Source organism: Aquila chrysaetos, chromosome Z (genome assembly GCF_900496995.4).
Source record: "Aquila chrysaetos chrysaetos chromosome Z, bAquChr1.4, whole genome shotgun sequence".
NCBI classification, from domain to species: domain Eukaryota; kingdom Metazoa; phylum Chordata; class Aves; order Accipitriformes; family Accipitridae; genus Aquila; species Aquila chrysaetos.
This window is the reverse complement of record NC_044030.1, coordinates 1,205,239-1,221,452: the sequence shown is the minus strand read 5'-3', so window position 1 is coordinate 1,221,452 and position 16,214 is coordinate 1,205,239. Positions and strand designations below refer to the sequence as shown.

Below are 16,214 nucleotides of genomic sequence, written 5' to 3'. Positions count from 1 at the left end.
GCTAAGATTCATGGGCGTAGAGCTAACCTAAGGCACCTTCCCCTGGCAGTGGAATAGCTGGGTGCCTGGTGCTGTCTCTGTAAACTCCATTCATAAAATGGAGGACTGGAACTCCGTCTCCCCAGGAGCGCTCAGAGTTTACTTGCGCATGAACACCCCCTGCAATAATCGGGCTGGAAGGTTTACCAACACAAACAAGTGAAGCGGTTTTCGTGAAGTTAACAATGAAGACCTCATCCTCATCCTTGAAAAAAATACTGTCTAATCACAGGCAGAATATTGCAGTACCCATTTGCTTTTAAGTTTTCTTCATCACCTGCTTAAGAACATTGTTTTACTGTTGCCTAGCTATTCCTGTCTTAAGTGGTCAAGTATGAAATCGCAAATTCAGGTGAACGATCTGCCTCTTGTATACTATAAATTGTGAGCCACAATTTCAGACAGATGTAGAATACTATCAGCAGAATTCATAACATCAAAACCATAAAACATTCATTTCTCATCACAAGCAAATGTCTTGATCACTCACTTGCAAGAAGTTCATCTTTGTTTAGTTTAGAAATTCTGGAGCTTCTGAGGAGATGTGATTATCTAATGGATAGGCATTTACCATATATGCTCCATACCACAACACAGGGATTGCAAGAAGGTGGGTAAGATTTATGAAGAGCCTACTCGCACTCCATCTGAGGTTTCAGTGGTATACATCTGGCCTGAACTAATTATTTTTTACACAGTTCAGAAATTTTTGTGGGTGATATTATCAGATTGTTGCTCTTACTGACTGATTGTTTCAAGCTTCTCTTGGTCAGGAATTAAAGTCATAAAAGGACTGGATTTAGAACAACAGGTTCTCTAGCAGAGAAGTGCATATTAAACCACTGATGTACCAAAATAAGATTAAAACTCAATTAATTAAATCCCATTTAGCAATCCGTAGAAATGTGTCACATAAAATATTTCTATATACTTACTCATTACTTTGCTGACAGCTCCATTTTAAATTAGTACAAATGTTTTGACTCATAAAGAATGGAAAATACTTTTAAAGACTGAAGCTTTTCAAATAAGTTCCATTTATGTTCTTTCTTTTAAAATTTTCATGTAATAGAGAGGAAATAATAGGTAAGTTCAGCCATTGAGTACCTCCATTCCTTAAGTAACTCCACTCCTGGACTTAAAGCACAAGTTATTTTTGTTTTAGTCTGGATGCTGTATATTATTTTGTTTTGAACTCACTTTTGTTAATAAGCACAAGCTGCATAAATCATTGCACAGAGACTTTACTGAGCATTGGCTTTCAGAGGGGGGAACTAAGTGTAAAACCAGAATATTTTGTCCCAGCAGAACACATTTTTGCCAAAAGTAAACCAAAGAAGAGAATAAAACTGTCTTGTAGGGATGTTGTTGTATAAACTACTGTTTGTAAAATCCATGCAAAAATCTATAAACCTAGAAGCTTACAGAAAGCCCCTATTGCTATTAAAGAGAAAACACAATTGATTTTGTTCTTTGTAACTTGTTTTCCCCTTTGTTTTACCTTGCTCCCAAACGTTCTGCCCTGCTTGGTCTTTTCCAAACATCATGCCCTTACTTTATTATTTTTGTTAGACGAAAAAGCATTGTTAGGCAATGCTGGCAAGATTTCTGGAGATATGAATCTACATTCAAGACTATAGCTTAAGTTGCTGCCAAATACGTAATTGAAAATCACGATGTAATTTAAGACTCTTCACTGTAGAACACTGAGTGAAGATTGCTGATGATTCAAATATAGGGAAAAAAAAAAAAAAAAACCAAGAACTGCCAAATCTTTTCTTGCAGAAAAAGCCTGAATTTTTTTGTAAATGTTTTCAGAGAAGAAACAAAAAAAACATATTAAATGTGTGCCTGAAACATTACCTTTTAGTAGTATTTACTGTTTATACTTACACTGTAAGAATGTCAGAGCATCTTAATTATTCGGAGACTTATCCAGTGCCTCTGAAGTGAAGCTAAGGCAAAAATAGGGCCTTTGCCATAATAAAGTTGATGCTATTTGGCATATGCTGTTTATGTCTTCAGTTTTAAACTGAGAAGTCAGATCTCATCCTTAGCAGGCTAACGTGACTTTTGAAACATGATTTGGAACATGATTTTTGAAAATTATACCAATTTTGTAATTTCTTATGATTCAGTAGAGAAAATATTAACTCTAAGAAAGGAAAAGATTTGTGAAATTCAAACAAAACTGCATTCTTTTATATTAATAAAGTGTGAAGTTTTACTATGAGATTAATAGAAGAGAAGCAGATGGAAATTTATAATGCATATACTACCATCAGAAAAGCAACACACCTGCCATGAAAAAGAAAATACAAGAAGTAAAAAAGGAAGTTTAGACAATTTACTGGTGCTACAGCTTCATAGATACTAAGTGGAAAATGAACCTGATACGTTACTTGTATGTGTGTTCTTGTCATCCAGCTCAACCAACTGTCTTTGCAATTGCTTGCCAGCTCCTTTTTCAAACTGCTTGTCAATTCTTCTAGTTTTTCTGCAGTATCAAGAATAGTATATTGTTACAATATAGGAAAATTCCTCTTCTTGCTCTTTCCTGTAAGTGATCTTTTTTTCCAATATGAAAAATTTAGGCCCTTAAATGCTAATCTATTTTGATGGTTTCCGAGCAGACCATCTTTCATGCTGACCAGTCTGGCCTTTTGGCCTCATTTTTCTTGCAACTATAATACTACTAATAAAGCAATAGACACTAAATCTCATTACCAGAAAATATCTAGTGCTGATCAGTCAGTTTATATCTGTGCAAACTCTAGACCAACAACAAATACAAGGTAATTTGTGGTTACTTTTATTTACCTCAACTTAGAGAAAATAAACCATAAAAGTACAATACTGATTTATAGATTAAATCAAGGTTTCATTTTCCGTTTGGAGACCTGGCATTCAGAAATGTCAGGTTTTTATTGAAAACTTTTTATGTGAAAACTTACCAAATTTGTCCTGGTCCTCCTCAGTGATTTCAGAGGTGAGGTATTTAATGCAGATGTGCACTTCAAAAAAAAAAAAAAAAAGCAACAAAACCCCAAAACAACAACAACAAGAATTCCAACAAACTATTGTGAAAATAAAATATGCACAGTGCTGTGAGTTTCCATCTCCCTCCTCTTCAGAGGGAGCGATTGCCAGCCCAATTTCCAGAGGAAGCAATGCTTAGAGAGTCACGTTGTCCATACCATCCATGCATCAGCCCTTAGTAGTAAACTTTGGCTATAGTGGACTGATGGTGGAAAAGCGTTGAAGACACTGAATTCCTATTAGTTTTGTAAAAATAGGCTGTTCAGTAGTGAGACGTCAATTAACACTCCTTCAGAGACAACAGGGCAAACCAGAACCCTTCTGTGACTATACATTATATGCCCAGGGCATGAGGCAGGAAAATAGTCATTCACTGGCTTCTGTTCTTAAAAAGAATCAATTTATAAAGACACTGTCATTTATGTCCTATTATCACACGCCATTTCTCACATCACATGTACAGTTATCAGCCAGTAAAGGCTCCCGAGCAGCCAAATACCTCTTGAGAGTGGGCTGCCGCTCTGGAATAAGTAGTACAAGAGTGCAGGAGAGTGCGAGAGGCTGTGAGACTAAAATTAAGTGATTTTCTGTTACAGTGAAAGCAGTGAGGACAATATTCAAATCCATGAAAATTGTTCGGTTACCACACGCAGATCATCCTCTCTTGCTGCCTCAATACATGCCTCTGTAGTTAAAGGTATGTGGCCAGCAGAGGAGGCTGAGAACTACAAGGAGTATAATAAATAGCGGTGAAATCATAACAGAAGGGAAAATAAGAAAGCAGAAATCAGGAAAATAAATAAATAATAAAAAAGAAGCAGCTGATTTGAAGTCTAGCTCTGAACTGTATCTTTGGATTTTTGGAAACCAACATTATTTTTTTAATCATTAAATGGCCATCCAATGACCACTTGGAAGATGTTTAACATCTGTATAAGGAAAGCTGATTGACAATGTGCTCTGCCTTTTAATTCTGGAGAAGTGCAGTTGTATAAAATGGGTTAGAAGGTAACTTTAAACAGGAAACTTACTCCTGATGAGGTTTTAGTTGTGACTTGTTGAGAACTTGCAACTTTGATAGGTGAATAACTGTTTTTGTTATGCATACGCTATGTGGTAGATATTTTGTATATCTAGGTATGATCTTTGTTCTTTAATTTTCTCTTCTTAAAATGCACATTAACTCACATGTTCAGCTGCCTTTATTAGATCATTTTCATTTCCCTGATGTAATGAATGATATCTGCACTCCTGTGATATGTTCTTAGTAAGAAAAATTAGAAACTTTATACATGACTGAACAAAACCGTAGGCAGGCAAAGGGCAGAGCTTCTGCAGGAGCACGTTAAGTAGTTTGAGGCACTTCTCCCTGTAGAATTCACGCGCTGGGTCACTCGGTCTTAAGCGCTTATCCAGGGGATCATAGAGTGGATTAAAATAGCCCAGAACTTTCAAAACCTGCTGAGCATATGCCATCCCTTCCCTTCCCTGCCCCCCAGCTACAGCAGCATCTCCTGCCAAGGTGGTCCCACATCTCTCCCAGTCCCTTGTGGAAGGGGACACCCAGGCAGCAGAGACCTGCGGAGCGGTTTGATCAGTACCTCTGGCCGGGCCACCCCAGCAGAGACCTTTCCCCATTCCCCGTGGTGCTTTGCTCCATGCCCAGCTCTCCCCACAGCTTAGCACAAGGCCAAGCCAACAAGCCTTGGCAAGGAGAACCAGGGCAGGCTGGGGTGGGATGGATGGTGCTCCTCTGCATGACGTGATGGTCTATGTCCACCCTGGGGTGACGGCTTCTGTTTCTAAAACAGCAGAAATAACGTATAAACTACTTTTTTTGATCCTTTGACCTGCGGATCTGGTGCAATTAATAACACTTGTTAAACAATGACGTGAGAATTACACGGTGCAGCTGTACATCTGCAGTTGGGGATTCTTACCACTGGGAATAGGGGGTCTTATTCTGCAGCATGTAATGTTTTCAGCCCTTCACCTCTGCAGCAGGTTGGGGCATGTGGGTGCCAACTGGGTCCCCTCCTCGTGGTACAGGACCTTGTTCCCTCCACCGCCGAAAGCAGCAAGCTTGTAGAGCAATCCTTGCACTGCACTTCTGCAGCAGCAGCAGAGCTGGCTTCTGGTAATCCATGAATCACCCTCACAGCGTTAGCAGCTTTCCACGACTCAGTAGCTGCTTTCACAGCTCTGTTCTGCTACAAACTGTATCTGGTTTAAATTAAAAAACGGTTATTTTTCTTTCTCCTCCTGCCATCAGATCTTTTTTCACCCTGTTCATAGTTTTGATTCAGTATCAGGCTGATACTGCATTACTTGATCTGATACAGTAATATTAGAAAAAAATAGTTAAAGTAGATGTTAACAAGTGGCCAGAAGTAGATAACATTTATGGGGATGTTCCTCAGAAACTCCAATAAGAAACCACAGAACTGGGTCTGGGGTCTGTGTATCATTGGAGGTGCCATTGGAGGCTGCCAGTATGTTCAAAAATTGCTTTAGCAGGGTCTGTGGAATGCCGAAGCAGTGGGACCGGCTGCCATTCCTGGTGACATGATACCGTCTGTGGTAGAGAATGAGATCAGGGGACACATGGATGAACATAGTCTGTTGGGAAGGTGTTGGAGAGGCTCCAGTGAAGACCAGCATCACTGGCATTTGGAGGAAGGGCGGTAAGTATGCCGATAAAGGGGGTCGTGTGGGCATAATAATCCTCTTGCATTTTCAAAAAGCCTTTGAGAAGCTTTTTGCAAATCTTATTAAACTTTGTAAAGAAACTAAGTTGCCACAAGATTGGACGAGAGGTTGGTTTTTGGGTTGAAAGCTGCTGTAAGAAGAGGAAGTGAAGGACAGGGCTTAGCGGTCGCTCTCCAGAAGGGAGGGGATTTGTGGAGTCAGGGAATAATTCGGGTTGGAAGGGACCTCTGGAGGTCATCAAACCCAGCCCCCACTCCAAGCACGTCTACTGAGCTCGGGTTGCGCAAGGACTTTTCCAGTGAAACCTTGCATGCCTCCAAGGATGGTGATTCCACAACTTCGTACAAAAGCCTTGGGATTTGTGCTGATATTTTTGGATGTCTCCACCAGTGACATCTAGAAAGCAGTCAACAGTGAAATCTCTTGGGCTGGAGCGATAGCAACGTCTGGCCAAGAACTGCTGTGCCACCTCTGAAACTGGCTCCAGTATTCATGGGGGGGATGGAAACCTCCTGTGCTTCCAAGCCCAATCACCCCTACAGCATTTTTCTAGCGTAGTTGTACTGAAAGATATTAGTGGTCCTTAACACTGTCCCACTGTTCATTCCTTGCTTTCTCACACATGGGCAGTTTTCGGTGGTTTGGATGTGGCAGATGGCTACAACAACAGAAAAACTCCTTTTTTTTGCTGGTGCTTTGTCCCTGCAGGTCTCAGCTGGCAGATCTCGCAGCAGCGATCTCCACTGTGAACAAGCACTAATAAAGTCAAGCCTGTCACAGGTTGTATTTTGCAACATTGGGAGGAAACAGATCTGTTCAGCAAAACGTATTACTGTTATCTGGAGTCATCTTCTATCTTTGGAAAAAAAAAAAAAAAAACCAACGGAAATTTACCTCACCTAGAACAATGTAATTTCTTGTGCACCTGAAGCGCTCAGAACATCACCGGCAGCTCTATGCAGCATGCAGACTCAGATAATGAGTGGGCTTGGCAACAACTTTGAATGCAAGTGCAGTAAATCCCCTTACTGCCCTGAAAATATGGGCCAGTTAGTCATATATGGACCACTGTAAATAAGGCTACAGCTTCCACAAGGAAAAAATCTTCCTCCTTGACTTAGCTGCAGTTATGCCCTTGCCGTGGAAAGTATCATTATCCTTTGTCAGCAAAGACTGCGTGTTTGTTTTCATTGCTTTATCTGAGATACTTGCTGGAAACCTTCAAGAAAGATAATTTGAAACAAAATAATAATGTTTCAGTGTAAAATGCACAAGGCCAAATAAGCTGCTTTTTTCCTGAAACCTGTCAAAGACTCCCTTTTCTGCAGTTTTTTTCTTTGTATGTCAGCAGCAGTGGCAAATGCCTGCTGCTGAAATGTTTGCTGAACATAGGATATTTACCTTCTAGATTGCCAGACAGGGAACAGTCAAGCAATCCTCTATAATCCTCTTCTCTCAGTTAAACAATCTTTTATGGCTTTCCCTTGCAGTGCCTACATAACTTGCAGAATGCATCTGAGTTAGAGGTACCAAGCAGCTTCTCCATTTATGGTTTAATTACCCTGCAAAACTGAACTAATTTCCTTTTCTGTTTTCTGTTTGTTTGTTTGAAATGTATTGCGTAGTCCCTCAGCAATGCAGACAAAAACGGGGTTATGGACCGACTTTCAGAGAACAGACAGCATTTTCATCCAATTTTAATGCTTGCTTTTTAAATGTTGTTTTAAACTTTTTGATTGCTGAAGTGTTACTAAAACAGTATGGTATTTTAGTTTGTAAGCTTTAAGTGCTGTTCATCAGGTGAGATGAGTCCCACATCCACCATCTGCGTAATTTGCCAGAATTGATGCTTCTGGCAGTCCTAATTAGTTTCCCAGATGGTTCAAGAAAAGAGTGAGAGAAATACAGGTGTTTTCTGTGACCCTCCATCCCTCTTAGTACCCCTGCCCTTCGCACCCTTGGGCAGGGCTACGTCTGCAGCAATGACTAAGCTATGCTAATTGGAGTTTGGGTTAATTGGGTCACTTCTCACTAGGTCTGCCTTATTTACCAGCCCAGTTTTTCCTTGGTGTTACAACTCTCTATGAGTGTGCATGTCTGTGTGTGTATATGTATATACATGTACGTATACATGTGTGTAAATATATGTATGTATATACACATGTGTGCATATATATGTGTGTGTGTATGTGTGTGCATATTTATTTATTTATTTATTTAGCTACACTAGGTTATGCTCAGTAGTGTTGTAAGGAACTTTTCTCTCAAACGTTTCCTCATTTTCAACATATAGACCACTACAAGTTCAAATTTAAGGATTCCAAGGGATATTCAGTGCCCTTGAAGAAGTACACTAATAGACGTGGTTGCAGGAGTGTGATGGCTCTGAGTATGTCGGCTGTCATGAAACGAACTTCATGCACCCAGTGTTTGGACGTGACTGAGGATTTGGATGTGGAGGATGATACATCACAGTCTGAGGATCATCTGGGGAAAAAAACCAGTGGCTTCCTTTGATTGTCTACTTTTTTTACTCACCTAAGAATCATGGATTCAAACTTTTTTTGGGGGGGGGGGGGAACAAAAACAAAACCTCCACCTGTCATTTGTCTTTTCTAAGCAAAGCTAGATTGAAAAGGAGAAGCTGGAATGTGATAAAACATGGGGAAACAAAAATGCTGTTAAATTACCTGTTGTTGTTTTATGTTGCATTTTTGTTGTTTGTTTGTTTGTTTTTCAGTAGGCCCTGTAGAATTTAGAATAAAAATATAAACATCATTTGACTTCATTAGCATACAACAGATACTAACGCTTCTGATTGTTAAAAATGGCCTGGCCAATCAATACAATATTGGCATAAAACTTTGGCAGTGACATCAGTTGTCATCTCCCACATTTGCCAATAGCGGAATAGTACCTTTCTCAGAGTATGGACTGTTGCAGGCAAAGGTCTGTTAATTATTCTGTTGATAATTGTATCAAGACCTGTGTTGAAAGAGTTCTTGCCTGTGGGATTAACAGCAGCATGTGTTCGTGTAATAGAGAGGGTTTATCTATCATTTAGTGTGTCCAAAGTATTTTTACTCTGTTGTTGTTACTCTAGTGTGTATAGTGGTATCTGACAGAGAGCATGCCATTTTAGAGTAGATTTGGTTCCAGGTATTTTTGTTTATTTTATTATAATTAGAGCTCGCCCTTTTTGAAAACAGTGCTTTAAACATTACACGAACGCTAAGAAATCTACGTGGCATTTCAGAAGTTATCAGCCTAATACTGAAAAGGTAGATACTATTTCACTGAAAAAAAAAAAAAAAAAAGAGGTTTAAATACTGTAAAACAGAGGGTCTTCACACTGCTCTTCAGCTGTGACGGTCCCTGGGGTGCTGGTCTCTCCCCCGGTGCAGGCAAGCTGTGGCTGGGTCTGTGCTCTGCAGGGCAGGAGCAGCAGCAAGAGCAGGAGAAGGAGAAGGAGCAAGAGGAGCAGGAGCAGGAGCAAGAGCAGCAGGAGAAGGAGCAAGAGCAGCAGGAGAAGGAGCAAGGGCAGCAGGAGAAGGAGCAAGGGCAGCAGGAGAAGGAGCAAGGGCAGCAGGAGAAGGAGCAAGAGCAGCAGGAGAAGGAGCAAGAGCAGCAGGAGAAGGAGCAAGGGCAGCAGGAGAAGGAGCAAGAGCAGCAGGAGAAGGAGCAAGGGCAGCAGGAGAAGGAGCAAGGGCAGCAGGAGAAGGAGCAAGAGCAGCAGGAGAAGGAGCAAGAGCAGCAGGAGAAGGAGCAAGGGCAGCAGGAGAAGGAGCAAGGGCAGGAGCAGGAGAAGGAGCAAGGGCAGCAGGAGAAGGAGCAAGAGCAGGAGCAGGAGAAGGAGCAAGGGCAGCAGGAGAAGGAGCAAGAGCAGCAGGAGAAGGAGCAAGAGCAGCAGGAGAAGGAGCAAGGGCAGGAGAAGGAGCAAGGGCAGCAGGAGAAGGAGCAAGAGCAGGAGCAGGAGAAGGAGCAAGAGCAGCAGGAGAAGGAGCAAGGGCAGGAGAAGGAGCAAGGGCAGCAGGAGAAGGAGCAAGGGCAGGAGCAGCAGCAGGAGCAAGAGCAGCAGCAGGAGCAAGAGCAGCAGCAGGAGCAAGAGCAGCAGCAGGAGCAAGAGCAGCAGCAGGAGCAAGAGCAGCAGGAGCAGCAGGAGAAGGAGCAAGAGCAGCAGGAGAAGGAGCAAGAGCAGCAGCAGCACAAGAGCAGCAGCAGCACAAGAGCAGCAGCAGCACAAGAGCAGCAGCAGCACAAGAGCAGCAGGAGCAGCAGGAGAAGGAGCAAGAGCAGCAGGAGAAGGAGCAAGAGCAGAAGGAGAAGGAGCAGCAGCAGCACAAGAGCAGCAGGAGCAGCAGGAGAAGGAGCAAGAGCAGCAGCAGCAGCAGCGTGCGGTGCGGTGCGGTGCGGTGCCGTGCCCGCAGCCCCCCGCGGCGGGTCGTGCCCCGCTCTCTGCCCCGGCGCCCTCCCCTGCCTTCGCTGACCTGGCCGCTCCGCGTTGGCTCTGCGGAGACGTCAGCTCGCTCTGCCCATCGCGCGTGCCGCGCTCCCGCCGGCTGACGTCAGGAGACGATGGCTGTGACCGGGCGGGCGGCTGCTCGCCTTACTCCTCGGGTTCACCGGCAGCCGCCGGGTGACGCGGACACCGGGGCCGCCGCCGCCGCCGCCGCCGCCTCCGCTGGGGTCGGTCCATCCCCCGGCGCGGCCGCCACCGGCTCGTCCCGCCCGGCTGCGGGCGGGGGAATGCGGCGAGGGCCCCGGCGGTGGCCGCTGAGCGTGGACGCCGACGAATAAAAAGCCAAAGCCGGCGGGGGATTTGTAACGCGAGCAGCGTCTCCGGGTTTCTTTCCCGCTTTGCGCCCGTTCTGCTGTTGGATTTGAGATCATGTATGTGTTTTGCTGTTGATTACAGGGGGGTGTTAAAATCTAGGGAGGGAAGAGGATTCAGAAGGATTAATACGTTAGGTTTGATTTAAGGGGATTTTTTTTTTTTTTTTCCCCCCTCTTAGCCCTGCCCTTCATCTTTGTTAACACAGCTTTGTCTTTATTATTTTTATTTTAGGTCGGTTAATATCGTAGCCTTTGGGAATGAAAGAGACAGCTTTTCCGAAGACAGTCAGGAGCCAAGCCTGATCTGCAGCTATCTCAGGAGAAGTGCTCTCGTTTCCCGGATTGACAGCAGTTTGTCTGCCAGTCACGTTGGAACCCCAGTTTTTGCCAAATATCAAGCCTGCGTGTTTGGAAATGTCAGACTGGTGGTACATGACTGTCATATCTGGGTAAGAGATCCGTCTCAATCTTTTTAACCGCACTTAACAGCGTAAGTGGTTTTCATCAAATGAAAAGATATCCTAATTTTTAAATTGCTCTTATAACTGTAGGATTTTGTTCATATTTTAATTACTGCTAACAGGAAAAGCATATAAAATGTAACCAGGCAAATGCTGCAAAGTCTCCAAGGTGCTACAAAAAGTTTCTCATTAACAAGTAGCTGCCCACCTCTTCTGTAGGAAGGTGATATTTTCAACTGTGCTGTTTAATGAAAACTTTATTGACGATAATCCAGAGGCAAACAAGAACCCCTTTTTCATGACACTGCATCATAAGCACTCTCCAAATGTTTATCAACAATAAAACAAAGCGTACATATTTTTTCTGTAAAAATGAAAAGGCAGTCAGTTTTCCAGCTTTGAAAAGTGAAAGATTATAATATTTTATATCTTGCAAAATACAGTATATGGAGAATCATTTTACTTCTGTTATAATGAATAATCACATCTTAACATGATTTCCTTTATTTGAAGGTGAATACAAAGGATTTTGGCACTCTTCCAAGTTGTCAGCACTTTTGTTAGTAGGTGAGACAACTTAGTTATGACTATGAGCAGATCAATGATTATGTAAGAAATGATGCTGATAATCTAAATTAAAACATACTTAATAACTACTTAGTAGCCTTAAAAAAATTAAGCTTAGCAGCTTTTAGAAATCAAAACAATAATCAGTTTCAGCTCCATAATTCTACCCTTAGGTTGATTTTTGCAGTCCCATGAGGGAAATGTTTTTGGGGATCTGCGGGAATCCTAACACTTCCAGACATACCTGATCAGAAGTTTGTAATCTTAAAACTAAATGATCCAGTTTAGCTATCCTTCTGTTCTCTATTTCTCACACTTTTTTTGTCAGCTGCACTTACAGACACCAGTTCCAATGGACTGGGGGATCCGGTTTTTAATTGCTGAAGCTGCATGTGACCTGCACGTGCAGTTTGCTGGCATCATTGGAGCACAGCAATGAGTAAAAACTCCTGAGTATAAATTAAGGCTGTAGGACTTCAAAGGGTGTTTCAGAGGATTGGAGGTTGGTAAGGGGGGTGGGAAGGCAAGCAGGGATAGCTGGAGAAGGGCAGAAGAAAGGACCGAGGCTGGAGATGCAGTTCATGTTTTTTTATGCTCTTTTATCTGCATTTGCTCTTCTAGAAAACAAGGCCCTTCAGATCTGTAAACCTTATTACTTTTGTCCTTGAAAAGCTAGCTTTTGATTGTCTGGGACATTATGTTTCTGAGGCCTCTTGCCTTTTGCTTTGTCAGTTAGAGACAGGAGATTTGTTACTGGGAATGATGAGGAACAACTGCCATTCTTTGCTTAGTAGAAGACATCTCAGATAGCTGGACTGGACTCTGCAGGAAGTTATTTGTTCTGAATGAAGCTGTATCCTTGATGGGGTTAGGCAGAACAGGATTGTTTTCCACAGGCTGGATGCTTGAGGTTTACTAGGTCACGGTAGTCCTTTCAGGACTGTTCCTCTGGTAGCCTGGGGAAATGGTACAGGACAATTCAAAATGTTGATTGATGTTGCCTCAAGTCGTATTCTTCATGGAAAAGAATTCTTGTTGCACGTTACTGAAACGTAGAGGTGGTGGTAGGGTGGGCCTTGCATTATTTCCACCTCTATCGTCTGAGCGTAACGTGAAGGTGGATTTGCATTTTACCTGAGATTTGTATCTCATCTAGATTATATCCATATGATTAAGGCAAGCCAGTATTAGACATAAACTTGGCAACTGAGTACGCTGGTAGCTGTGAGGCTCGAAACTCAGGGATGCCCAACCGCTCGATATCCTTTACAGCTGTCAGTCTGGAAAAGCAACGCGGATGCAAGTTCACCAAGTAGAGCTCCCAGTGCATGGGGGGACCCTTTTGTGAGATGGCCAGATTGTGGTACAGGGTGAGTTTGCTCATGTTTTGATTTGCTGCTGCATGTGTCTTTGTCAGCCCGGGACACTGCTCAACTTTTTGAGTCTACAGGAGGAATCAACAGCTCAAGCGTCTTCGGTTGAACTCTTCCTGATGGTATTATGGTATTGGGCATCTTACTATGTACTATATGTCTCTTTGAAAGTGCTGCAGCAAGGTTTTCCAGCAGCTGCCAAAGCACTCATGTACTGATGGGTTGGAGAAACATGAAGGGCCTGGACCCTGTGGTCAACACTGCCACGGTGGCATTGTCCTGGTGGGCACGTGGTCAGTGAAACGGCAGCAGTGGTGCTGCGAGAGTGTGGTATTTTATAAACTGAGGGTGACCAAAACTGCAGACCTAGGAAGCAAAGCTTCTTGGGCATGATTACCCAAGGCAATGCCCATCACCTATCACAGGCAGACGTGAGGGAATGGTGTTTCCAACCTGCTGTGGGACCAAGGTTTTCACACAGTGGCCCCGTAAATATTTTATTTGCCTGTGCAGGTGCCATATTCTTTGATATTGCTTGGCTTAGAAGATTTCAAGGCTAAATTCATGTCTGCCAACATATAAAACAGTGGCAGCATGTTGGAGAAGCATCTCTTTCCTGTGGCAGTTGCAGTGTGTAGGATGGAAGTGCTGACTTTGGGGAGGATGTTACTGTCACGCAGGTGACACAGGGTTGTAGAGAGAGTGGTGGAACATACTTTTCAGAATCTGGGGGCAAAATGTCACTGTTTCCAAAACTGCGCTGATCTCCATGTGTCAATCACTGGGTATATCACAATGGCCCACTGTGTCCTGCGCTGCTTTTGCAAAGCTGCATGCCGATATCTCCCACATGCAGGGCACAGATGCACAAGTGGGCTGACATCCTTGTGATTCATGTGGCTGGAAAACATTTTGATAAAAAACGCAGACCCAGGATGAGAGGAGATCTAAAGAACTAGGGAAAATGTATATAGGTGCTAACATCCATGCTGAATATTGTGATTTTAATAGCTCATCACTTGCTAATGCATGCTCAAGTTGTGCTCTCATAAAACGTGTTGAACTAGCATTTCCCAGTTTTTTTAATTCTTTGTGGGGTAAACCTCAGTATGAGAGATAGTAACTTACAAGGAGTAATTTGCAAGATGAATTTTAAGATTCGCTTTGGAAAAGGTTGCTTTATTTAGCACTCTATGTAGGATTTGACAGTCTTCAGGACTGAGTTGCCATTTTATTGGTTTGCATGTAGTTTGCAACTTTAGTCACTTTACACTGAATTTTGTTATGCTTTTGCATAAGTACAAGTAAAAACTGCAGAAAAAATGCAGGCAAAATTTGTAATATCTGATGGCAAGTGAATCTTCTTCAACTTCAGAATGAAGAATAGCATGCAACCTCTAATTCATATTCTGATGCATTTTAATTATGATACTGGAAAATAAATGGCAGCATGAAAACTTCACTGTGAGTGTCCCCTACCTGCATTACCTCCCTTGTTCTTTGCTCTCTCACTTGGAGCAGTACTATAAGGATACGAGAGTGTTTCAGTCCTGGGATGGGGGTCTCACTGTCCTTTTTAATTTTTTTCCTCTGTGAGCCACCTGGTTTTGGTTTTTTGCTTTTGTTTTTTGTTGTGTTGTGGTTTCTTTGGGTTTCCCACCCCCCCCCAGGGAACAATACCTCCAGAAATTTTTTCTTTTCCCCTAGTTAGTGAAAACTGCCCAGTTTCTGGAGGATCACTGGCATCCTCACGTTCCCAGTAGCAGAAATGTTACAAAAGGAGAAAATAGAGCAGCTGGGTTTTGGGGAGTGCCTTGTGCTGAGTTAGGCACTTGCAGAGGGAGGGATGCTGTGCTGTGTTTGTACCTGCTCAGAGGCTTGCACAGAGCTGCAGACCTTCATGGGACTCACTAGTGCTCAAATATGTTAACTGCAATTTTGCAAAGGTGTTCTGTGAATTATCTTTTTCAAATTCTCCCTTTCAACAATCTCTGTCCATGAGTCTTTTCCTTTTTTTTTCTGTCTGCTTTTTTTGCACCAGCAGTCGTAGTTCCTTGAATCCTGTGACCTTTCTTATCTCCACGGTATTATGCATGGTGTAGTTATTTGGGTTCTTCCCTGCAGCAGAATCCTTTTGCTCCTTGTGCTGGGTAGGCTTGGCCAGCCCTTAACATGTCTGAAGGTAAAGGAATCTGATCCACTTTTAAATTTTATTCATTACTTTTAGTAATCCAGTCATATTACTGCTTCAGTACAAAACCGTAGCTTGCAACTTTTTATTTTTTAGTATGTCATCCTTTCTCATATTTAAGCTTGGCTGTCTCAAGTTGGCAGTTTACAACAAGTGATCGTATCCTAGTAAATTATTTTCCCTACTGTGTTCTTTATTTTTGCTTTTTACAAATATTATTAAATTACTTTATGAGAGGACAACAGAGGAAGGACAATGCTAGCCTTCATTAATTTTGTTTCTGGGTCAGCTCAACCAGCTAAAGCTGTTTTGGAAAGCCTTGAGTGAAAAACAAAAGTGGCATTCCAGGGTTGTGGTCTGAATTCCTTCAATTTCTGAAGAAGATACTTCCTTCTATGCTGCATGTTACTTAGCTAAGTTCAGGGTTCTAGCAAGTTATGGAGAGTACGCACGCAAAATTTGTTCTGCTGTGGACCTGGCTGATTAGAAATTGCAGAGAAATCTTGAAAAAATGGGGAAGGCTCTGGTACGTGGTGTGGAAAGCGTCGCTGGAAGGAAGGCTCTGTCAATGGAGAATGGGTCTGTAAATGGATCCTAAAGAGAGATGAACTTTCCAATATTCCCAATGCAGCTCTCTTGGATCCTGGGGCAATCCCAGGGGAATGAATGGTCCTCGGGGGTGGCTGGGCTCCCTTGTCCCCCCAAACAGCGTTTGCTATTGCTGCTGCTCCAGATCAAGGGCTGGGCTAGGTAGACTTGGGGACATTTACGAGCAGGTTTTAGAAAGAGTGTGGGCATTGCAAGGACACAGTGGGTTTCATTGCCGTACCATAAAGGCATTCATAAATTATGTTTAACAAAGCAAGCATTGTCCTCTCAAGGGGTCATGTGATTTTGTAGGGAAATCAGGCCTTCATTGCCTCTGAAGGCTTTATTTTCAACATTAATGCTTCAGAAGTATGATTTACTAATGGGAAGCATATATTATGAGATGCTTATAAT

General features: G+C 42.7%; 1 protein-coding gene across 1 annotated transcript in view; it reads left to right on the top strand.

Moving 5' to 3' along the window:
- Positions 1–10,474: 10,474 nt before the first annotated feature.
- Positions 10,475–16,214, top strand: part of LOC115337025 (rho-related BTB domain-containing protein 3-like) — a 35,858-nt gene continuing 30,118 nt past the window's right edge. The window contains exons 1-2 of the mRNA XM_030004963.2: positions 10,475–10,677; positions 10,853–11,069. Of these exons, the coding sequence (XP_029860823.1) occupies positions 10,676–10,677; positions 10,853–11,069 (219 nt within the window). The 5' untranslated portion in view covers positions 10,475–10,675. The remainder of the gene's footprint in view (positions 10,678–10,852; positions 11,070–16,214) is intronic.